This window comes from Electrona antarctica, assembly GCF_951216825.1.
Source record: "Electrona antarctica genome assembly, chromosome: 11".
Lineage (NCBI taxonomy): Eukaryota > Metazoa > Chordata > Actinopteri > Myctophiformes > Myctophidae > Electrona > Electrona antarctica.
This window is the reverse complement of record NC_136792.1, coordinates 30,310,331-30,334,381: the sequence shown is the minus strand read 5'-3', so window position 1 is coordinate 30,334,381 and position 24,051 is coordinate 30,310,331. Positions and strand designations below refer to the sequence as shown.

The following is a 24,051-nucleotide window of genomic DNA, read 5'->3' as shown; positions in this document are numbered from 1 at the left end:
TACTTGGTGCGTCTTTCAAAGTCTGGTAAGTGGTGACCGAGGTGGTTATGTGCGTCTTCTCTTGAATCTAGGCTAGGAAACACGTTCTAGCGTGCATGCGCGTGCAGTACTTAGTTCAGACTAGTCATTGGTCCGACAAACAACAACCTACCTCCAACCTTAACCATAACCGCAAGCACGGGAGCAGCGCATGTCCGACATGCGGGACGCATGTCTGACTAATGCTCCATTCCGTACCTGCGCGTGCACGTCACAATGTTTTTGGTACCACGGTGTGATACTGCGTTCTACGACCATGACACCACTGCTCACGCCACTGAAACCAAGTGATGAGGACACGGTGTAAATAACATAAGAGTCTACGGTTGCTGCAAGCAGCGATAAGGCGAGACCAAGCAAGAAGCCAATAAGAATATGCACAATAAGCCATAGAAACATGGAAGACTGAACTTGAGAAAAAGAAGACAAAGCAATTGTGACAGGGTCAGTTAGAATTTTGGGGGCAGGGTTCTTGAAGACTCATACGCTGAGTTGGCGGTGCCCGGACTTGAACCCATGACTTTGTGTTCCTATGGCAAGAGCATTACCTACTGAGCTATCCGGACACAATTAGTTGTTTTATTGTTAACAGCAAAATAATTCAGTGTTTTTTATGACAATTATATGTGTCCTGGTTTTGGCCATTACTATTACGTGTGTTCGCTGTCCATGTGTTCACGTACAAACTTCTCTTCAACTGGGATTTCAGATAATGGTCCAAAGATTGTGTGTAGAACGTTTCACGCAAATTGCTCAAAAATCCAGGCAGAAAATCAGGCATAAGCATTTTTCAAACTGCTCAAAATGGCGGAATATTTTAGGGCGGAGCTTACTGGTCAAAGTGACAGATGTGTTCCCAAAGAGTCAAGGAACATGTGGAAACAAGTGCCATGACTTTTGGCCAAACGAGGCATGAGTTATGCCTGTTCAAAGGTTTCATTTTCAAAAGATTGTTATAGCGCCCCCCTTTAGCCAATTGGAGTAAGACTGGTTTCAGTGACATTTGGCATGACCCTCTACCATACTGTGAAGTTTCATACGCATTATTATACTGCATGTATGAATTAGGGGCAGAAGAATTTTCACAAAACAGCCATTTTCATAGGCTCATAAAAACGTCAAAAATGTTAATGTAATTCCGATTTTTGATCTGTATGGGTCCAAACTCCAAAGTTCACGTGTAGACGTTTTCATGCATTTTCACCAAAGATCATGGGAGATAGATTTGAACTGTTTTTCATATAATTTAAAATAACTGGTGATCTAAGGGCCAGAGGTCAAAAATAAGAACACGCTACTTATTCGGCATGAGGAGACGCATATCATCATTCTATAATTCTGACAATGTCTGAATGTCTGTCTGTCTGTGTGTGTCTGTGTGTCAGAAACACTGCCGTAGCTCCTCACTGCCTGCACCAATCACTCCCACGTTTCACACAGGCATTGACCATAATAATATGGAGGTCTTAACAAAGCCCTTTTTCCAATTTAACAAATTATAAATTAATAATGAATGTATTAGTGAATTAAAAATGCGAAAACGCACCCAGGGTGCAGTACACCCCGCGGCCACAAGTGGCAAGTATTTCACAACAGGTAAGGGAATCAAAGTTTTATTGCCGATGGTCAAACGGTTCATGAGCTATGCGTGGTCAAAATTTGCATTTTTAATTGAGTGCTATAGCGCCACCCTTTGGCCAATGGTCATGGGCTTCGCATCATCACCGTTTAGCATGGCCCTCTACCATATTTCCGAGTTTCACGAAAACCGACAGCCAGCACTGCTATTTTTGGCGGAGGAGGAGAAGAAAAAAACAGACAAAAACAATAAGGGACCTTCGGGACTGCTTGGTCCCTGAAATATCTGGAAACCCCTTATTTGTATTGTAAATAAGATAAGAGACCCTACGAATTTCACCCACCTTTTTACTTGTAAAACTGTGATGTGACAATAAAGATGATTCTGATTCTGAGATTGTAATTAGAATGAGAATTAGCCTCTACCATCTTCCTGTATGAGAATTTGCTTATACAAGGTGGGCGAGTCACCTGATTTACATGCTTTACATCTAGCCGCCTGACCGGCCATTTGTCTGACAATGGCCGGTCATGACAGGCTGAGGTTTTGTGTAAATAACTGTATTCTATGCTGGTGAAAGGCAAGCATCGCAAACTAGAAATGCACAGAATCTCTCTCGTGTGTGGCTGCTAAAAACTCAGCTTCCCATCATGCACCTAACTGTGCACAATGTGAAGATCAACAGCGCCACATGGCTGCTAAAAACTCAGCTTCCCATCATGCATATGTGCAGTGTGAAGCTCAACAGCGCCACTTTTTCACCTGTTGGTACTCTAAACAGACATACATACACGCATGCAAACAATAGTGGACATTGCTGTTCAATTGAGTGGTTCCACTGTGGTTGCACCACTCAAAAATGCAATCAAGCTTCCTTGAAATGTTTAACTGTGTAATCTGGACTGATTGGTTATTTATTTTTAGTAATTTTTAGTAATCTCATAATGTAATATTGATTACATGTAACCAGTTACCAACCCTGTTGCTAACCTAACCTCTGATAGCATCGTCCATCGATGAAGCGTGCGCGGCTTTAGCTACATGCCACAGAGGCGTGTCTGTCTTTCTGTCTGTGTAACAGCCAGGCATGCACACGACATAATGCACAAGCAACCCCCGAACATATGACCGCTGTCAAATGCTTGTCTGTGTAAACTGAACACCGACAGCAAACATCTGGCTGAGAAGACGTGCTGCTGAGGCGTGATGCGCTGCGCCACGATGCCGTTCACTTCCTCAGGCCAGACGAGGAAATACCACGTGGTTTTCCGTGCAGCCGGCTTCTTCACGCCACACCTCACATAAACGATGGCTATATGACACCTCCTCATGTGACACAACACAGCAGAAACAAACGACAGGCGAGGCCACCCGCTTGCTGACTGACATCGCGTGTATAAATTAATGGAATACAATACAATCGTGAGAGAGTTGGCTAGCCTCGTATGATCCCACCACGCATACAGTAGCAGCATTCACCGCTAACTACGTTATGATCTCGCTGCCGGGGTGCTGGCTGGGAGTGGTGGCGGGTGGCTGTCAACAGCGCCCAGACAATCTGATCACTGTACACCAACAATAATGTCCGAGATGAGAAAACATCATATAGGATCCTAACGCTAGCATTCTCACCCAGGTCTCCGTGACAGCTCACCTCGCTTGAATCGCTGATTATGATGCAGTGCGGTGCAGTAGTAGCGGCAGCATCATCACCAGTGCAATGTGAGCTGACACGATCAGGACAGTAGCAAGTCAGCATGCCGGTACGTTGGCACCCAACCTAGGCCTCATTAATAACAGCTACCCGTGACAACACAACGACCATTAGCGCCCATCAAGGCCCAGCCGAAGCTGTCGGCTGTCACAGGTTCAGCCGCCTGTCGGATTCAAAGCCACCCGCCTTCTCTGTCTCTAACATATTTCCACTGCCAGTGACACAGTCTCTCATCCACTGCTTTGCTTTGTTGCTTAAGATAAATTAACACCACCAGCCTGTCAGGACATGATTGTTGTCCCTTCTATTGATTAACTCCCATCACATAATTAAATAAATAAACAAAACACTAGCTCTAGTAACGAGCACATAATCAACACACAACCAACACACACCGCTTCCATCTTTGCCGGCAAGATCGATTCATGGTTTCACGTTGGTTGCCATCACATGGTTTTCGTTTTAGATAAACTATTAACGCCCCAATGTTTACAACTATAAGAACAGAACCAATAACAGCACAATGTACGCTATTTAAAAAAACAACAAGCACAGGCGCCACTTTCTAGTACAGTTGACTGGCAGAATGTTATAGCTAAGCATGTTAGCATGTTAAACTAGCCGACAGATGATATTATGAATACGAGTAGAATGGAAATGACGTTAGCTGACATTCCTAAACAACTATGTCATGCAGACAACACAACACCAGTGCCTTACCGAGATACAAAATGTTTCCATCCTGGGGAACAATAACTAAAATGTAAAAGTTTAACGTTCCTCTGTTGTTTGAGCTGATGTTAGCATATTAGCTTGCTAGCTATCTGGGGATGGCTGAAGTAAAGAAAGAACACCCACGTCGTCTTTAGCATGAAGCTAACTGGAGGTAGCTAGCTATAGTAATCCCCCCCTGAAAACAGCAGGAGGACCAGTCAGCAGATACCAGGCAGTGCAGACAATAATACATGATCTTCACTTTAAAGTAGAACACACAGCGGGACAGGCTGTCAGTCTGAACGTCATGTGAAACCCATAACTGTCTCTCGTTACATTAAAATATATATATATATTAATAAAAATAATAAAGTGAAGCGACCGAGGTGGTTTACCTTTTCTCTCCTTGAGTCCGCAGAGCCGGACGGACGGAAAATCAGCCCGGAAGCCGGTACCAGGGGTAGTTCCGGCGAGATTCCCGTCACGTGACCATCAGTAGACTAGACTTCTTCGTACGACAAACAGTGGTGGAAGTTTTTATTCTAGCCTACTTTTAGTTTATTTTTGTTTCTTGAACTATTGTGGAATATATATATATATATATATATATATATATATATATTCCACAATAGTTCAATATATATAATATATAATAAGATATATAAGATGTCATTATACCATGTAATTTTGTGATAGCTTGACATTTCAACATCATACAGCATATGATGGGAAGCAATTCAATAAATACGCAGTAAACATTACAGTAGGCTGTTTAAAAAAAATAGAATTAAAAATTACTTTGGTAAAAAAATAAACTGTAGGCCTATTGTGTTATTATTAGTGCTCATTATTGCTATATAGTGTTTGTTCAGTTTAGGAGTCTTCATGTCTTTCCAGCTTTTTATTAAACAGAAAATGCATTTTCAGTTCAGGATACCAATTTTATCCAATCAGGATAGAGAACTCAGTCAGGATACAGACTAAACAAGTGGAATTGTAAGCTATGACACGGTGGTGCTGTTACTGCTGTAAGACGTGACATTTTTCAGTAACAGGACTTCTTTGTCACTCCAGCATGTTCGTAAACAGAAAATACATTTTCAGAGTTGGGACACCAAATTCATCCAATCAGGGGAGAGAACCCATGTATCAGATCCAGGTCCAATTTTGTCTGCTCGTTTATGTTGTTTTCAAATTGGTATTGAGACCTCAAAATATATTTTGTTTAAAGAGCTGGAGAGAGTGATACCTCTGTTAATGAACACTCCAGTATAGCTCCGTTTGGAACTTCATATTCCAAACGGAGCTAGTCTATAACAATGATCACAATTGGAATGGAATGTAGAGCTATTTAACCCTTATTTTAACAAAGTAATATCTCTGCAGGCTTACAGCACCTTGAAGTTCATTCAGGGCAGAGGGATAAATAGGACCCATTGACCGTCATTGACTATGTAATATTCTTTGCAACTGTGGGCCACAGGCCTCAGAAAGTCTGTATGATGTGCTTTGTATGAATCAATAATAGCATTGTTTACCCCAATAGTCCTTAGGCCAGAGGCCTTATCGGATATCGTTGCCATAAAAAGGGACAAAAGCGACAATGTGATTTTTGTATTGCTACATCTGTAGTTTATGAAATGATGTGATAGCAATGTCAAAATGCCAGCTGATTAGGCCTACTTGTTTTTGGCCCTTATATCTGATAGGCTATATGATGAAAAAAATGGTATATAGTGAAAGGCATAACTCAACGACTAATGGGCCGATTTGGATGATTCTGACATGATCATAGTATACATTTTCTGGGGTGCTGAGTTGATTTAAGAGGTGACTGAAGCAATTCAAGTTCAGGGTCATGTGTCAAAGGTCAATGTCAAGGTCATTTTGGATCCAAAATGTCCTATAATACTACACATGTCCTCTAATTCGTACTGTCGTTGCACAGGTTGTGGAAGAGCGCCCTCTATCATAAACACTGAAAACACCAAATTACGTCTATAGATGTCAATGGCTGTATTGAACTATGCAACCTCTTCCTCATCAGAACTGTCCTGTTCAACTGTAGGCATTGCATCTTCCTCAGGTGCTTGGTTTGTACAGTTCTGGAGTTTGCAGAGGTCTGTACATCTCAAACCATTGCTGAGACAACTGCAGTTAGGAAGCTTGCATACTCGTGCACATTTACAGGCCAAAAACTCAAGGACTACATCTGGTGCAGGGGCTGTGCGCATCCACTGAATTGCTAACTCTCCACCATCAACAGTTGTCCATCCACTCTGTATGGGATCTGGTGCAGATGGGTGAGTCTGCAGAGAGCATCTCCATATTCTAGTCTGGTAATTGGCACGGAATGACGGAGGGCATGGAGAAATAGTCGTTGAGTCTAATGATCATAACAATGTGAAAGAAAATATTTAAAAAGAAGAGGAAAGGTTATATTCGTGGACAATCAAAATATGTTGGATTTTTGGTGTCATTAAAATTAATGTTGACATGGCACATTCATTTCTAAAAGGTTGCAGACACCTGGTTTACCCCATCATCTTCAGAGATCTACAGTACTGTAAAATGTATATGTATGCAACGTATCAATCTAGCAGAGGGGGGGCGGGGGGCATGACGAGGATAGGTATGGGCATTTATGTTTTTGTTGGTGTGCATGGTTAACCACTGTTAAATGTCATAAAGTTGCAGTCATAAATGTGTGGACAGTTCAAACAGGGCCTAAAACATGTATTGTACTACATTCGGTACTGCTGACTTCTCTTTAATGTAATTAGGTACAAGGAACAATAATTATATTTAAGTGATTTATTACAATATACTGTTAATATTTTTTGTATGACTTAAGTTATTTGTTATCCGACTAATATGTAATCCAGATAATTACATGGAGTCAGTTACTACCTAAAACACCTGTGGTCTTCAAGGCTAGTTACTATCCAACCCTGCCTATATTTCTAACTAGTGCTATAAACACACTGCCTACAAACCTCTTTGGTAAGGGAGGTGAATGTATAGGGCTAGGCTATGATTTCAATTAAAAAAAAATAATCACAACCATGTGAACTGAGTGGTGCAAATAGTCACTAGATTCTTTAAAGAAAATCATTCATTACAAGTTAAACGTGTAAAATCACCTTTTGTTTTTGCTTTTCTGACATTTATAGTGTTGACTCCAGCATAGTTCAGTATTTTACAGTTAGAAAGACAGTGAAAAAAATATAAGCACAACACTTGACTTCAAAAGATTTATTTGACCAAGTGATCCACTAATTAAGAGGGAACAGGCTTAAATATAAAATAAACCATTAGACACTGAATAGTGACATGAAAGAAGGCAGATAAATTCTTACTTAAGTGAACCATAGGTTTTATTTACTTTAAACTTTTACAGCACTGTAACAAAAACAAAAACAAAATAAAGAACAATGTGAAAGCAGTGTGTGTGTGTGTGTGTGTGTGTGTGTGTGTGTGTTTCGTCTACGATTCATAGTTTGGGTTCTTGCGGAGGATGACAAAGCCTTCCAGGATTGGGGTGACGGGGAGGTACTCCTCTGTTGCCAGTTCAGCCCGTTCTCCATGAGCCAGCAGCACTGGTGTTGTGTGGGTCTGAAAACCTGTGATGGCCTTGGGCTTGCCTGCCTGGCCAACTACATCCACAGCCTGTGAACAGATTACAAAGACAGGATTTATTTGTTAAACTGCAGTCAATTACAATTTGTTCCTCAAACCTGATCTTTAGGACTACACTGTTATTTTCTAATGATCAGACTGGCTTTGTTTATTCAGACATTCAATCAGGATCATTAAAAAATCTGGCCAGTCTGAAAATAGCCAAAGCCATAACCACTTATAACCTATAATGTACTTTGTTGACCAAAGTCTCTTGTGTGTCTACTAGACCCTTCCCTTTCCCCCGGCCCCTACAACAAATGTGCCTGATAACATGAATCCTGTTAAGTTTTGTATTAGAAACCCCATGAGATGCTGTGGTCAACCTAGAAGCATTAAGCACAATTCCTACTAGACAGGTTTCCACAGCCCTGGTCCTCAGGGATACTGCCATCTTTTTATTGATGCATTTAAAGCTGCAAAACAATTTTGACCCATCTCTTCCAAATCCAAATGCCAGCACCACCAGGGTTTCTTTAGGACCGTTTATAAAAGTATTAACAATCTTACCTGTCCGACTCTGACAGATACAGGCAGTGGTCGTAGCTCCTCGTCGAAGGTGACAAGCATACGTGGCTGCATGGCTGCTACCAGCCCATAGAGAACATAGTGAGACTTCCCCAGGATTACTGCAACACACAGAGAGAACAGCAGGGGGCATTATTAACACAGTACACTTCTACACTACCAAGTCATGGCAGAATACACGGTTATGTTCCACTAAATAGTTAGTATATAATTTATTTGAAAAAAATAGTTTTTAATGGCATTTGAGGGAAAGGCCAGGAGGCGGAAACAAATGTGTTGTATGGAGATAGAGGGAGTAATGTAAGGAGGCCAGAGAGGGAAAAATGACTAACTGTTCTTGACGTCGAGGAAGGAGACGAGAACGGTGAGTAGTCCGGCCACGGCCACCTGACTCATCAACTGCCGGTCGCTGTGGTATGGACACAAGGTCAACGTGCCTTTACCCAGGTGAGTCAGACCCTGCAGAGACAAGGGAGAGCTGTAAGCCATACACACAGCAAACATGCACACACACATACCGAGCATAAAGACATACAGTATCCGTCCCAAACACATGCATGCACTCACACACATGCATGCATGCACGCACTCGCAGGCACACACACACACTGAAACTACACACAGAGACAGTTACCTGTGCCAGTCGGACCATGAAGAGGTTGTTGGGGTCTTTAGCGTGGTACTGTGCCAGCTGTCGCAGCATGGCAGCCAGACGGGCATTGTTTGTGCCTGAGGACAAGATGCAGAAAATACACTTTGTGATATGGCATTGACACTCTCAGAGGAGGCTTAGTTAGTAACTATCATTTGTACCCATTTGTAAAAGAAAACTGTACTATTAAAACACATTGACTACCAAGGACGTGATATTGCGTAATGCAGTTGCCCTGGCCCTACACTCTGCACTTAACCACAAGGGAGAGGAAGAACAGATGTGTCCGAATGCTCTTTGTGGATTATAGCTCTACTTTTAATGTCTGTTGGAACTAATGCTACAGTACCTACCGCTGCCAACCATGCCCATGGCAAAGATGGAGTTGTGGGAGACCTCAGGGTCAGCGTCGTGGGAGAACTTGCTGAGCGTGTCCAGGATGTTGAGGCGAGGGTTTGACACAGAGATGAGGGCCAGGGCCAGGGGCACTGCCCGCCTCAGGGTGGGCTCACCGTATCGCAGCTGGAGAAAGACATTAAACATGATCAGAGGATCAGTAAGAGATATGAAGATATGTTTTAAAAACAAAAATAGGTCAGACAGAAATTGGAAAAAAATGCTAAGAAAATGATGTGAGATATCGAACCAACAGGCAATAACAATGAAACTCAGACAAGGAAAATGAAGAGCTAGTGAAGTAAGAGAACAAGAAAACAACTGCTAAAAAATAACAGATTAATTCATGGACAAACAGAAGAGGAAGCAATTAATATTGATCAGCCGGTGAAATGCTGCTATACTGACCAGGTGTCCAAATGTCCGTAGTGCCATCTCTGATCCAATTTCCTCTCCCATGGCGATGAGCGCAATACCTAGAACTGCCACACCCTGAAGACACACAGAAGACATACATTGTCATCACACTACAATAACAGCACTGAGTCTTGTGCAAATCTGGATGGTGCATTCTGTGACTATCATAGTATCATAGTTATATTATTTCAACATTCAGTTTCCTTTATTTCCCCCAAAACAAACAAGCAAACAAACAGTGGGTTTGTTGGTCAGCTGTTAGCTTAGGTAGCAAGCTATTATGTCCAGTAGTTGTGGTTAAAGAAAACTAATGAGGAATTATATTGTGGGCTTCTCTCTCCCCAGAAAGAGGACAGCTGACATGGGAAGCCTTTGCAAAATACACAATTACTGTATATGTAAAAAGCAACAGCTGCCCTGATGTGTCCATATGTCGTTACCTGGTGGGAGCCCATGTCAGCAGTACTCTCCTTCTTCTCCTTATCTTTCTTGTCCTTCTTGTCCTTGTCTTCTTCCCGTTCCTTGGCCTCATAGTGTTCACTACAGATGTGGAGCAGCTGTTGCACCTTCAACACATTACCAGAGCCTGGGTGGAGGGGAAAAGAGAGGGAGAAGGGAGGGGATTTGTGAGGGGAGAAAGGGAGGGAGGTAAGAGGGAGGCAGGGGAGAGAGAGATAACACATTAATAAGGAATAATAACTCGAGGTAAAGTGCATTAGTAAATTCAGGATCAATCTGAAGTCAAGGTCACATGATATGATATGTCTGTAAAGTATGTCAGAAATTGGAGTGACATTTTCTGCATGACTAATGCATTAATTTGTCCGTTTGTGTGTCCAGTTGTGTATGTATCTCAATCTCAATGTGTAAATTGTATGAATGCAATTGTACTGTATGAATATGCCAGTGATGTCTGAAGATGTGTTGATGTGTGAGGCTGACCCGCGTAGGCACAGATGTCCACAAGCGTGTTGGCAAAGCTGCGGAAGGGTTCAGGTACAACCTGAAGTGCTGCCAGAGTGGTTTCAATGGCCTCTCCTTTACCTGAAAACCACACAATGACAATGGAGTTTGTTATGGGACATACAGTCCACGCACGCACGCACGCATGCATGCACACACAAAACTGCAGACTTTACAACAGCTGAACTAGAAATTGATATTGGTAAAGATATCTCCCTTTAAAAGTCTATTATCTGCATAGCACCTTTCATCAACACACGAGTATTGATTTCACCACAAGTTTAAATGGTCCATTGTATCGCATCGTAAGGTAGCGCAAAATACACTGTGGTCCATTTCTGTAGATCGCTCCTCAAAAGCAATGACATGGTAGTCATTCCCAGGTGGAAGCCAATCCTATGAGATATGAAATGGAAGCTAACTTATAAACATAACCTATTGATTGAATACTTTATTAGCAGTTTGCAGAAAAAAAGCACAGGAAAGTACAGTTCAATACAAGGTCTGCTAAGAAGATTTTAAACCCAAGAAAGCCTATGGCTTCATCGGGGGTCCTTCATTAAAAACAACAGCTATGCGTCATCTCAAGCAACACAATAATTAATATTCTGTCATATCCTATACTGACCTCTAAGACTGGATACTGAGAAAGACTACCACAGTGTAAGCCTGGTTGTCAAGCCCCCAAGCCATGAAGGGCATGCCCATTTGACCATTTAACTCGTGGCGAAATCAGTACTCGCCTCAAGGACACGTAACTGAATAGAAATGACTATCAAAACAGCAGTAAAGCTCTGGCCCCTCTCACCCAGATGGTTGAGTCCCAGGCCCAGTGGCAACCAGCGGGCATATGTGTCTTTGAGCTCCTGCTCGCTCTTCTCCATGATGGTTTGGACGATGGTGGAGGTCACGTCTCCATTGCACGACCCCACCGCGATCATACCACATGCTAGAGCAGTCACACCTGCTACCTGCAGGCCACACACATAAAGGCACTTCAATATTATATCATACATAAGTATGTTAAGGTATTGCTAGGGGATAATGACTTAAAAGATTAATTGCATTATCTATGGGCCAAAAACATCTAAATCAGATGTCATGTTAAGCTAAATGCCAAAGCTCCCTCTAAAGGATGATCTCAACCTCAGGTTGAGATCATCTGTGATGCGATAAAGACATTAACTGCCAGGTATTCATTTATTATTCCGCCACCACCAGTGTTTTTCAGTGAAAACCCTTATTTTGAAGGATGCAATTAAACGCTGTGTGTACTGTCTAGTGGCGGACGATTCTTTCACCCGGAAAATACATTTTGTAACCACTGTCATCGGTTCTTTAGTGATATGGGCTGTTGAATAAAGCTTGTTTTGACCAAAACCGCAATCTGCGAAAACAATACGAGATAAAAGTATTTTTGTAAATCTAATTGCATTGAGCCGGATAGAGACAGATAAAGATTTTTCACTTCCGGTTCACTAGTATGCATAACTGTTTATGTATTTGTGGTGTATGTACATTTTCTAAGTGTCTTGTAAGTCTGTGTGGGCTGGGCATCTTATGATGCAAGACACTATAATAAACAGCGGTGCACATGCGTCGCCAAAACGTTTGCTGCGCGGCAGATCAAAGGCATGCGAGGCGCGTTTGCGTACCAACAGCTGAGACAGGAATTTAGAGAATCCTGACACAACATTATGGTGCGTACAGCCAGGCACTCAGAGATATTAACGTCCTGTAAGTAGACAGAAATAAAACTAGTGTTGAGTCTGACTAATCATTACAAGTGGCTCTTATTTTGATGAGGAAGTCAGAGCACAGGAAGTCTGTTTCAGTTGTAAACAAGCTACGATGACAGTTTTTGCAACTGAAAGGGAAAGTTATGGTGAGCTGTCAAAGTGCTAGTCGCCACGTTAGCGACCATATTTACAATATGAAAACCATGCATCTGTCACTTAAACAATGTAGGTTACACACATTGGAATGACTTAAAACATGGAACCTATGACAATCTATCTAGTTGAGCTCACCTCCATGCTGGATTTTGAGTCTCCCATGACAGGGAGAAGCAGTGAGAGAACATCCTCTCTGTTGGAGCCAGCGTACGCCAGGCCAAGTCTGAAACACAAAAGTGACCAGAAGGTAAAATGTCAAAGCCAACACTTCCCAACTTCCACCACAACCAGTTGGCTAGTCAGTGAGAAGAAAAATGGATGAGGCTGGACGGAATGACAAATGAGGGTTTCTTCCTCACCCAAAGATGGCTCCTATCCTCATGACGTTGCTGTTGTGCAATACATAGTCTGACAGAAGAGCCAGGGCGGGGTCACACTCATTCCTGACCCCAGAGTTCACTATACCACAGGCCAGGAGAGCACCAGACTGCAAACATACAAAATAAGTGATGTTAGGGCTCTGAGCTTCTCATAAGTGTAAATGGATATGTTTTGTTTAGTATAATTTTGTGCATATACAACATTTTCATCTGATCTGTATTGTCAGTAGAAAGCAAGTCCAACCTCTATGTAATAACACATTTGACTTGATTCTGACTCCGTAGTACTAATTACAACAATTCTGTCCTGAAGTTTACCTTGATGTAGTCCTCAGAGGAGTAGAGGTATTTGTCTATTTGTGTCAGACCACCGTCCACATCCCACAGTAGAATCATACCCAGGGAAGCTGCAGCACTCAACATGCCTGTCGACACAAATACAGCCATTGAGCCACCCAACCATATAACAATGTCAAAATAGGTCAAAAGTAAAATAGTAAAAAACGGGTGCAGCAGTACAATGTAGCCTGATAGCAGGGGGGTACCGGAAATTCCCTCCCATGAAAACTCATTCACTGCCACAGCCGTTTTATTTTGTAGTCCCTTCACTGCCGCAGCCTTCCGCCAGAGGTTTTATTTTGAAAACCCCTTGAAATTCACCATATTCATATATATATATTTTTGGGAAAAAACCTTCCAAGGAAGGGACTGCACACTCAGAGACGGACAACTTACTGCATCAACTTATTTATTAGCACGACGCGTTTCTCCGTGAGCTTCGTCAGGTGCTATGCTAGCGCTATATATATATATATATATATATATATATATATATATATATTAGGCCTGTCAGTCGATTAAAATATTTAATCGCGATTAATCGCATGATTGCCCATAGTTAATCGCCGATTAATCGCAAATTAATCGCATATTTTTTATCCGTTCTAAATATACCTTAAATCAGTGGTTTTTAAGATTTTTCATATCAAGGTCCATTATTTATTCTGCATTTGAGCCACGGACCACCATTTGATGACATTTAGCCTTCCAGACCCAAACTAAAGAACTGTATTGATGAGAGAGATAACAGGCTGTATGTTGATCAAAATAACATTTTTTCTAAGTTCTCTAATTGTGTAGACTTCTTGTAAATTAACTTTAAGTAATGCATTTGTTTAACAATTATTCAACTCTTGAGAGTTAAAGATCTATAAGGGTTAATTTGGTTACCAACCCTCCATCATTTAGCTGTGGGCCACCTGGAATCCCCTCAGGGACCACTGGTGGTCTTTTCAAGTTGTAAATACTCAACATGGGAGAATGCTTGCTTTATTGCAAATGCCATGGAAGGGGGAAACAAAATCATAAACTCAACACACACACACACACACACACACACACACACACACACACACACACACACACACACACGAGAGCCCCTGCCCCTCTCTCCTGCAAGTCAACATTAGCTTTAGCACTCATTAGCATGGTCTGTGTAGCATGATTAGCATCAAGCTTCCACAACTAACTAACTATGTTTGTCAACCAAAACTGCCAGAGTTTTGCTTTTGCCCAATGCCCACTTCAAAGAGCTTCTGATCTAACACATTGTGAAGCAAATTAATTAATAACGAGCCGAACGGAGGCATTCAGCCTCTGCTCACAGCTCAACTGTGCGCAGCCCTATAGTACTGACGGTCCGGAGTCAGGACTGAGTGTGGGAATGGTAGAGAGAGAGTGGGGGGGGGGATGAGAGAGAGGCGGGGCTATTGGAATCTGCCTGCCTGCATTCAGATGCATGCGTCTCTCAACCGTTCTGTCAAACTTCACCGTGCGTTAATCGCGCGTTAATTAAATTAACGCCGTTAAAAGGACGTTGAGTTAACGCACGATTAACGCGTTAACTTTGACAGCCTTAATATGTAAGGGATAATATCTGGCTAGGTGGTCATTGTCGGGAGATAATTCACCGACAGGGAGTTTAACCACCGAGGCGAAGCCGAGGTGGTTACACTCCCTGAAGGTGAATTATCTCCCGACAATGACCACCTAGCCAGATATTATCCCGCTTATTACATGGCTAACTAACATAAATTAATCCATTGATCCAAAACACAACAAAAAAAGTATTCCATAACTTCGCGCTGGCTGCGTCTGCCCAGCTGCAGGGCTGAAGCACTGTCGGAAAACAAGGAAGTGAGTTGATCAAATAGAATCCATTTTCGGGTCCAGCTGCTTCGTCTATTTCTCGCTCAAATGTTTTCAAAAACATTTTTAAGAGCAATGTTTAGCTGTAAATTACATTGTGTGTCAGTAGTGTGTGTGTTTACATGGCTGTTATGTTGGAAACGGCAGTAAATCAAGCGGGCGCAGCCGCGCAGCTGGTGGTGCTCAGAGGGTTTGATTAGGCAGCGGTCATTATACAGCGGAGCGGTCATTATCATGAGATAACTCACCGCTGAATTAAGCGATTGACCAATCAGAATCAAGCATTCAACCAAGCCATGTAATAAATATATATATATGACTACACACACACACACACACATCTGTTAAATTGGAGCAGAGCGACAAAATTCAATCTGGAACAGACAATGAAAGACCTACGGTTAAGCTTAATATGTAGTATTCCCCAAAGTGTACACCTATGTAAAGCATACAAGGGGAGAATTCCATTTTTGGTAAAAGAAAATTGTTCAGGCCCTAGATGTTAGGCAGGTGGAGGATAGCATCCACGGATCCACATGGATTAAAACAAAAAGAATAAAAGTTGACTTGAGTGCCCCCTCACCATGGTCCTTGTTCTTATACAGCCACTTGTTGCCATCGTCTGTGAGCAGCTTGTCCTGACCGAAGGCGGCGTTAACAAAACCGTTGACAAAGGATGAGGCCAAGTTCATGCGAGCTGAATCCACCTGAGAACCGCTGCCTCCAAACCCTGACACACACACAAACACGACAATGGTGATAGGTAGATGGATCACAACTATCTGTCATTCAGACAACTTTAAGCATTTATGAGCAGATTATTTTGAACGTGAAAAAAAAAGACACACACACACTACTGTTGGAAGTAAGCACAACTAGACACACATCTCAGATTCATTGTGTGTTCCAAAAGACAAGACAAACATCCTCACTGTTGTTTTCCAGATGGGTTTTGTAGATGTCGTCAGGGACTTTGGGTTCCATGATGTCCAACTGGGTAAGGGGAGGAGTCGAGGACGAGTGAGTCACACATTAAATTACATTAACACGGGGAGAGATGTGATAATAATAATAATAATAATAATAATAAATGGCGCTTTCCATAGTACTCAAAGACGCTTTACATGTGTGAGGGCCAGGGGAGGGAACATAAGAAAAATAAACTTAGATAAGTAATAAGAAATTAAGGATTAAAACCAATAAAACAGTACATGTAACAAGTTAAAAACAGGTCAGCTTGGGAAGGCTAGTATAAACAGGTGGGTTTTCAGTGCGGTTTTGAAGGTATAGGGAGGGAGGGGGCATCTCTGAGTCTCTGTGTTTGGGGAGAGAATTTCAGAGGGTAGGGGCGGCCACAGAGAAGGCCCTGTCGCCCAGGTTTTGCGCTTGATCTTTTTGGGGACCTCAAGTGCTCCATCACAGATAAGAAAAGGCCATTATCCTTCATCTCCTGCCCATATTCCCACACCATTACCCCTTCAACATCATCCTCCATTTCTAAAATCACCATTACTGCCTGCATTCTTTGATGCAGAGAGAGGGTTAGACACTCAAGAACACAGTCTGAGTGATAATGTAATTTTCCACACTTATTGTTTCCTACCTCTCTGGCCAGGGCCAAGAAGTTACTGTTGAGTTGAACATTGGACATGATCTCCGTCAGGTCCTCGTAATCCTCCACATCTTCATTAAGCTCCAGGAACATGCCGTGACGACCCAGCATGAAGGCCATCTCCTTCTGAATAACACTGCAAGGCATAATCACATCCAATTTCTATCTATGCTCCACGTTTCCTGTCTGGGAAACTTTAAAACTTAGCTAAAAAAGGGCAATACGTAATCAACCACTGTATGATTGGGTTTTTAGAGTCAGTGATCTACTTTTGGTATGTGCCTTACCCCTTTACCTAGATTTAACCATATACCAACTCATATGGCAGCCTTTCCTAATCTATGGATTGGGACCCGTGCAAATCGACTCTAGTGCAAATCCAAATTGGACATCTGAATTTTACCCTGTACCTTCCTGTTATTTTCCTTGTGTCTTTTCTTCTCTACTCTCTCTCTATTCCAACTCTTCCATGAAACTGAAAAACATTAAGAGCTTATACAAAACAGAATGTCTTCTTCTGAATATGTAATATGGCCTAAAATCTTCTGAATATGTAATATGGACTCAAATTAAACCGTGGCACAGTCAGGGTCACTCACAATCAACTCCTTACATTTTCCTGCACTACTTCTGCCAGGGGACCACACATGCCTCAGTTAATCTTTATTAGGATGAACATTGTCTTCTCCAGGGCTTACATGTCCTTGCAGGAGGTGAAGATGTTCTCCACCAGCTCCACATCATTGAGCATGAGGGCCAGGCGCAGAGCCTCAGGGTAGCGGTTGAACTTCCTGAAGATGTTCAGGGAACTTTTAAGCAGTGCAGAATTCTCTGGCTCGGGGACGTAGCTCACACAGCTAGAAGGGAGATTTGTCAAGTTAGAGATGTCAGACAATGTTTACTGTAAACTATGAATAGAATTAATCTTCCAAGCAAAACCTAGAGTTTCACAGTTTGGCAGCCCCTGCCAGTGACAAAACCCAGAACAGATGTCTTTAATTTACTTGAATACTTGGACTCCCACATTTAGAGTAGTCATAACTGAAAGAATCTTTATATTATAACTAGGGCCGGGACTTTAACGCGTTAATTGAGATTAATTAACTACAGAAAAATTAACGCGTTAAAAAAAATTAACGCATTTAATCGCACCTTTTTTTTCACCGTGGAACATTTCTCACTGTGTTTCTAGTAGTACTGAATTGGCTGCGGCACGCGAGCTGCAGCAGCAGCAGCAGCTGTTGTTGTTCACTCTACACTACAGGCTACAGCTCCGTCAGAAAGCCCAAAATCCAAACCCAAATGAATCTAATGAAGAAGCCGCTTATATCGCTTTTGCTCCATGGATGGGACATTTAGATGTAAAAGCTATCGGATGGACGCGTGGATAGCGGCATGGCTGTGTGCAATGTCAGAGGGAAAGGATCCATTTATGACCAACGTTAGCTTATATGCTAGGCTTGCTAGCTGCTTCAGTTTAACATGTCTCACAGACCACCGGAGACGCGCGGTGATTTCACCACAGCACGAAGCTGTCAAGCTGTCCTCGATGCGAAACATACTGAAGTAGCAAGCGACAAGCGTGGGTCAGCCCCAACCTCATGTGAAATGTTTCCCCCATAATAAAGTTGTTTTTATTTGTTCTCATGCCCCGCCATGTAAAGCAGATTTGAGTATTTCATATACACACTGAAGACACTATATAGGCACTTGCTGCTCTTGTTTATCTGTTGGGATAAAAAAGTTGTATTGCTTAAAGGGGAATACCACTCATTTTCAACATTTTTCTATGGAGTTGTGTGCACTCCATTATGTGTTGCCTATAGAACTGGAGGTCTGAAAAAAACAGTAACATTATGAAGTACATTTTTGTGATGTCACTGAGATGTACTTCATAATGTTACTGATTTTTTTTCAGACCTCCAGTTCTAGGCAACACAGAATGGGGGGAACTTTCTTATTATATCCACACAACAACTCTAAGGTATATTAATGACAGTAAAATGTTGAAAATGAGTGGAATCCCATAGTCACTATTCACTGGGATACCAAAAAACATTTGAAAAATAAGGTTTCTCACTGTTCTCGGGTTGAATATTGATATGCGATTAAAATGCGATTAATCGAGATTAATTAACTACAAAGCCTCTGATTAATTAGATTAATTTTTTTAATCGAGTCCCAGCTCTAATTATAACCATATTTCAGTTCTTCATTTCCGTTAATTTGTCATTAACATGTTGCCTCTCTGCCACAATCTTCCGAACTAAATTGAACATTTAAAAAAAGTTAAATGTGGGGCACGGTGGCACAGTCGGTAGTGCTGTCGCCTCACAGCTAGAAGGTCCTGGGTTCGATTCCCGCTGGGGACGCTGTGGGCACTGTGGGCATGTTCCCTCTTTAGTGCCCATACCCGAGTTGGGGTTGGCAAAAGGGCCTTTCTGTGTGGAGTTTGCATGTTCTCCCCGTGTCCCCTAGGGTAGGTACCCTCACAAAAAACATGCAGTAATCCTGGTCTCTAAACTACCTCCCCCTGGCCAGCCGGGGCGCCTGATGGAGGGGACTGGGAACTGGTCGGAATAACGTGTTCCTTCCACGCGCAACGTCCAACCGCGGAAACTCTCCCCTGTCAGGTGAAAAGAAGCAGCTTGGACTCCTCATGCATAGAAGGAAGCATGAGGTCAGTCCGCTGCCCCCCCTCCAGGTTGGCAGAGGAAGTGTAGCGCCCAGGATTACATTAGATAATTGACACTGGGTGAAAAAATGGGTTGCAAAATCATGGGATAAAAATAATTAAGAGAAAAAAAAAGTTAAATGTGAATATAGATTTTAGCTTTATTTTTGAAGGAACCCTTACATAAAAGCTCTGTGGACCACTAGTAGTGTCAGTAGCGGACACTGAGTAGAAGACCTGGGCCCTTGAGAACATTTCTCATGAAACATGAACATACCTGGTGAGGTAGAGGCAGACCTTGGCATAGGCGTTATCGTCTATGTAGTTCTCCAGCATGTCCAGCCTCTCGACCTCCATCAGCAGGTCGCAGGCCTCGTGCTCGGCATTGTGGGCCATGTTGTACGGTACAATCTCCTTCACCAGCTTCAAAAGCGTCTCCTGCTGTGTCTTGTCGCTTTCCTCAATCTCCTGCCACTCCTTGGCCACCTCGCCAGCCAGGTGCCTGCCAGAGAGAACCAGTAGGCCTATTGGTTAGACTCAGAGTTTATGTAGATAACAGTATTGAACATGGCCATGTTTTTTTCCTTTTATGCAAGGGCCACCTCTGATTTTTGTTGTCAATTTGTTTGTAAAACACTAGTTTGTATATAAATTGTGTTAACAAAAAAAGGGAATTATGAAATGCTACCTTGAATACTCAAATAAAGTATAGACACACCAAAAATGTAGTTAAGTGTACTCAAATCAAGTTACTTCATTACTGTCCAACACTGGTCATTTGTAATCTGACTCATGACAGGTGCACAGTTAAGTGGTGTGTTCCTTCATAGATGCTGTTGAGCCCCTTTCTTTTGTCCTACCTGACATATTCGTGTCCCCATGAGGCCAGCTCTTCCTGGGAGCCTAGCAGACGATACTTGAGACATTCCCTCTCACCGCTCATGGTCATGGCCAGAACTGATGCCACATCAGCACAGAAATGCTGCAGCACACAAGGACACAATCCTTTAACTCAGTAGTTCTCAAACTATTTTGTGCCAACTGCCAAGGACCCCCAAAATCGATACATTTAATTCAAATCAACATTTTGTTATAATCGATTCAATCTATAATGGTTTTAGATTTACTGCTGCTCCTCTATACATTGGCCGCCATAGCCGAGTGGCTAGTAAGTCTGACTCTAGAGGTCACAGGTACGATTCCAGCCCTCAGCTATTGGTGAAGCTGAAAACTGAAGTCACCCCGCGGGATGTGATAGGTATTTTTTTTTGTATCTAAAAAAAATAAAACTTCATAAAGACAAATAAATTGTCAGCATCCTCTTGACACCTGTGTCTCATCCCAGTAAAACAAATTCGTTTTTTTGGTCTCAGAAGAACATGCCTTATGTTTAAAGTCGTCAAGCTGGTGCCAGCTCACCTTGTTCTCGCCGTCTGGCATGCCATCATAGATCTCCTTGAGTTTGCCATAGTGTTGGCGCAGGAACTTAAGGGGCTTGGGAACTGAGGTCATGGATGTGGTGGAGGAGCGGATCTGTCTGCGTAGTTCCTCTAGGGCAGGACGGTGCAATTCCGTGTTTTCATCCTTGTTGTCAATGGGGAAGAAGAAGCCGGTATGTTTATGCTAATGTCATTTACGGCTAATGGTGAACCCTGGCCTCTTCTAACTTCCTCCACATTATTAGCCTACACTCCAGACTCCAGAGCTGTTTGGGGGGGGGGGGGGGGGGGGGGGGGTGGAACCTTAATTCAGGGCCTGTACAGACGAGGACGTATTCGGTGTTTCTGGGGCAAGTAATTAGCCGATCTACCCTTTTTGTCACACGGAGACGGCGTTTTGGGGGACTTTAACGGCTAATTTTGAAACTACCTTCCAGAGTGGGAAAGTTTGGAGACGCGACTTTCACGTCTCCGTGTGTACAGCGAATGCCGCCTAATTTGCTGAAACGGTGATGTCATAGTCCCCTCGCCCCTCCAAACTAACCAGTGTTAATGGTTTATTTCACCATAACCACTTACATATAAGTATCACAGCTATTTTATATTTGCACATAATGTCTATAAATCTCTTCTCCAAAAATGGCCGATCTGCAGCCCGCACGCATGCAAACCGTTGTTGAGATTGAGCAGGCATGCACGAGAGAGGAGTTGTGTGTGAGGAGCTGATCACAGATAGAGGGAAAGTGTTATATTTGGCCTATTATTTATGCTATATATTATTGACCGCGTCGCAGTCACAGTCACAGAGAGAGAGAGAGAGAGAGAGAGAGAGAGATGCTGCGTGTTAAAAAATAGAAGGGGCGCGCTCTCTCTCGCTCGCTCTCTCTCTCTCTCTCTCTCACACTCTCTCTCTCTCTCTCTCTCACACTTACTTTGTGCTTGCTGCTGTTTTCAGAAGAATTAATCCAAGGTTTGTCATATATTATGGTTTAGTAGGCATACACTTTAGCTGGTCAGTCAGTGTGTGCAGACTCAGAGAGAGAAGCAGCACTGCTCTGCTCATTAAATTGATATGACGCATATGCGCATCTGATCAAGATAATTAGTTATTTGGCAACACCTGTGTGAAATACCAACGCTTTCATATAGCCTTTAGAATAAGCCTTTTCTTTTTTTTGTGGCCATCTACAGGCCAGCCATGTGTACTGCATCTTTATCTTGAAAACGAAGCAGTTTACCGGTCTCGAGTGGACGTCGTACATAATTAACATAACCGCAATGTAGACGCAGTAAAGTTTTATATCGTTCACAAAACTTAGGCGGGGAACAGCCCGCGACGTCCTCGTGAAGGCAGCCCCTCAGACACATTGTAGACAACCTGGATGGTAGGTAATCTTTACGATGCGGTGGTGGAGGCTTGGTAGCCTGGCAACATGGATTCACTCACACCTCCTCCCCACTACTAAAAAAGCTCACTCTTTTCCATGCAAGATCTGTAGCTGTCTTCCCCCTCCCTCGAGAATAATATTATTAACAGATATAAAAGGTACACAGTAATTTAACTTTGGGAGTGTAACCAAATGGTCTCGAAACACATTTAGGCTATTGGGAACGTGTGTGCATCACAGTGCATGTGTTCACATAACTGGCTGCCAATTCCTCCGGGTAAAACAGCGCATTTTTTCCTTATCGGCTAGCGGTAAATTAGCCGTCAAGGCCTAACAGTAATCGGTTAATAAAATGTCTCCATTTGTCCACCCCAAATTGTAATTTAGTTGTTATACTCACACTCAGTCTCTCCACCATCAGCTCCAAATCATCTTGTAGCTGTTTGTCTTCCTCAGACTGAGGAGAGAAGAGATAATCACACATCATAAAGAAGGGGGGCATATGTTAGTCCAATGTACCAATAGTCCGACATACGTGGCCGGTTAAGACTATCCCATGGCTTCCGCGTGCGGGTTATGGGTAGGGTTAGTAATGTCGGATTCTTGGGACGTCGGACAAAAGCAACGCATCTTTAGCTGTTATAACAGAGATGCATGATTTCAACCAGGTAGCGCTTCACTGACAGATCATGCTAGCTAGGAAGCAGCCAAATAAATTGAGTAGTTTACAAATCTTGATGTTACTCACTCAACACTCATATGGTTACAAGCAATAGAGTGTTGGTGTGGCATGCACCACATACTGCTATGTACTAACTATTACAATTTTGATGTAATAATCAATTGTATGGCAGTAATACAAATAACCAGAAACACAAGTTACCAAGTCCGCAGAATATCAGATTAAATCATAATGATTTACATTTTACAGCAATGCAGTAACTTTTGGTCAAACAAGTGTTATACCTAAGCTGTCATACAACATAAACAGGCTAACGTAAACAAATGACGAATGTAGATGTACATACTATGTGCCGTTTTATTAATTTATTTCTTCTGCTGCTAAGTTTCATTATTTGCCATTGTATATTATTGCTGTTATTCTTATTGTTTTACTAGTGTTGCTACAATGTTGAGTTTTTTTTAAATGTATTATTATGTACTTGGACGTAAGACATCTTGAAAACACATTGACAGCAAACGTCAACAGTCACTCACAACATTAGCATGCCGGTGGCAAGCTAACCCGGAGTTAGCTTTAGCTGACTGGAGTTACACACACACAACAAGCAAGCAGCATGACTTGCAAATACAGCAGTTTATTATTGGACTTTCTTCAGAGACCTTAGAGAGGGCTAAACGAATACAATGTGCATGTTCACTAACTAAACGTGTCGTTGTGTAGTGGTGTGTGTTGAATGACAGAGGCCTGCTCCTCCGTGTCGCAGAGGAGCAGTGACTCAGGCAAAAAGCACACACAGCTAGCTTCACCTCAACGAGGACACAACAACGACCCATTCTTACCAGTTCTTCCTCCTTCGAAGCCTTCTTATCCTTTCCCGTGGCCTTGTCCTTGTCTTTCTCTTTGTCCTTCTCCTCCGTCTTCTCGGTCTGCTTTTTCTCTTTGTTTTTGGCGTCCTCCATAGTTCTACTTCTATGGACTCTCGGTTAGCAGTGAACGAACTGAAGAGGATGGATCTATGGATGGATGCGTGAGATACGACTTCTTTGTCGGTTTGAGTTGAAGATGAGATGTCGCTACTGCCGCCTGTTGG

General features: G+C 42.5%; 2 protein-coding genes across 2 annotated transcripts in view; both read right to left on the bottom strand.

Annotated features, from left to right (window-relative positions):
• The window catches only part of LOC306932753 (eukaryotic translation initiation factor 4 gamma 1-like), a 62,894-nt gene extending 58,372 nt beyond the window's left edge, over positions 1-4,522 (bottom strand). The window contains exon 1 of the mRNA XM_079514665.1: positions 4,442-4,522. The gene's annotated coding sequence lies outside the window, so the exon portion shown is untranslated. The remainder of the gene's footprint in view (positions 1-4,441) is intronic.
• Positions 4,523-7,286: 2,764 nt separating this feature from the next.
• On the bottom strand, positions 7,287-24,051 carry psmd2 (proteasome 26S subunit ubiquitin receptor, non-ATPase 2). The gene is made up of 21 exons (XM_079514316.1): positions 23,801-24,051; positions 22,677-22,733; positions 20,869-21,033; positions 20,310-20,431; positions 19,727-19,951; positions 17,474-17,632; positions 16,767-16,911; positions 16,096-16,156; positions 15,747-15,893; positions 13,274-13,380; positions 12,935-13,062; positions 12,711-12,798; positions 11,489-11,651; positions 10,660-10,761; positions 10,158-10,303; positions 9,709-9,792; positions 9,258-9,426; positions 8,887-8,981; positions 8,585-8,711; positions 8,235-8,353; positions 7,287-7,715 (listed from the first exon to the last, which is right to left on the bottom strand). The coding sequence occupies exons 1-21, from the start codon at positions 23,918-23,920 to the stop codon at positions 7,533-7,535; spliced, it is 2,712 nt and encodes a 903-aa protein (XP_079370442.1). The 5' UTR covers positions 23,921-24,051; the 3' UTR covers positions 7,287-7,532.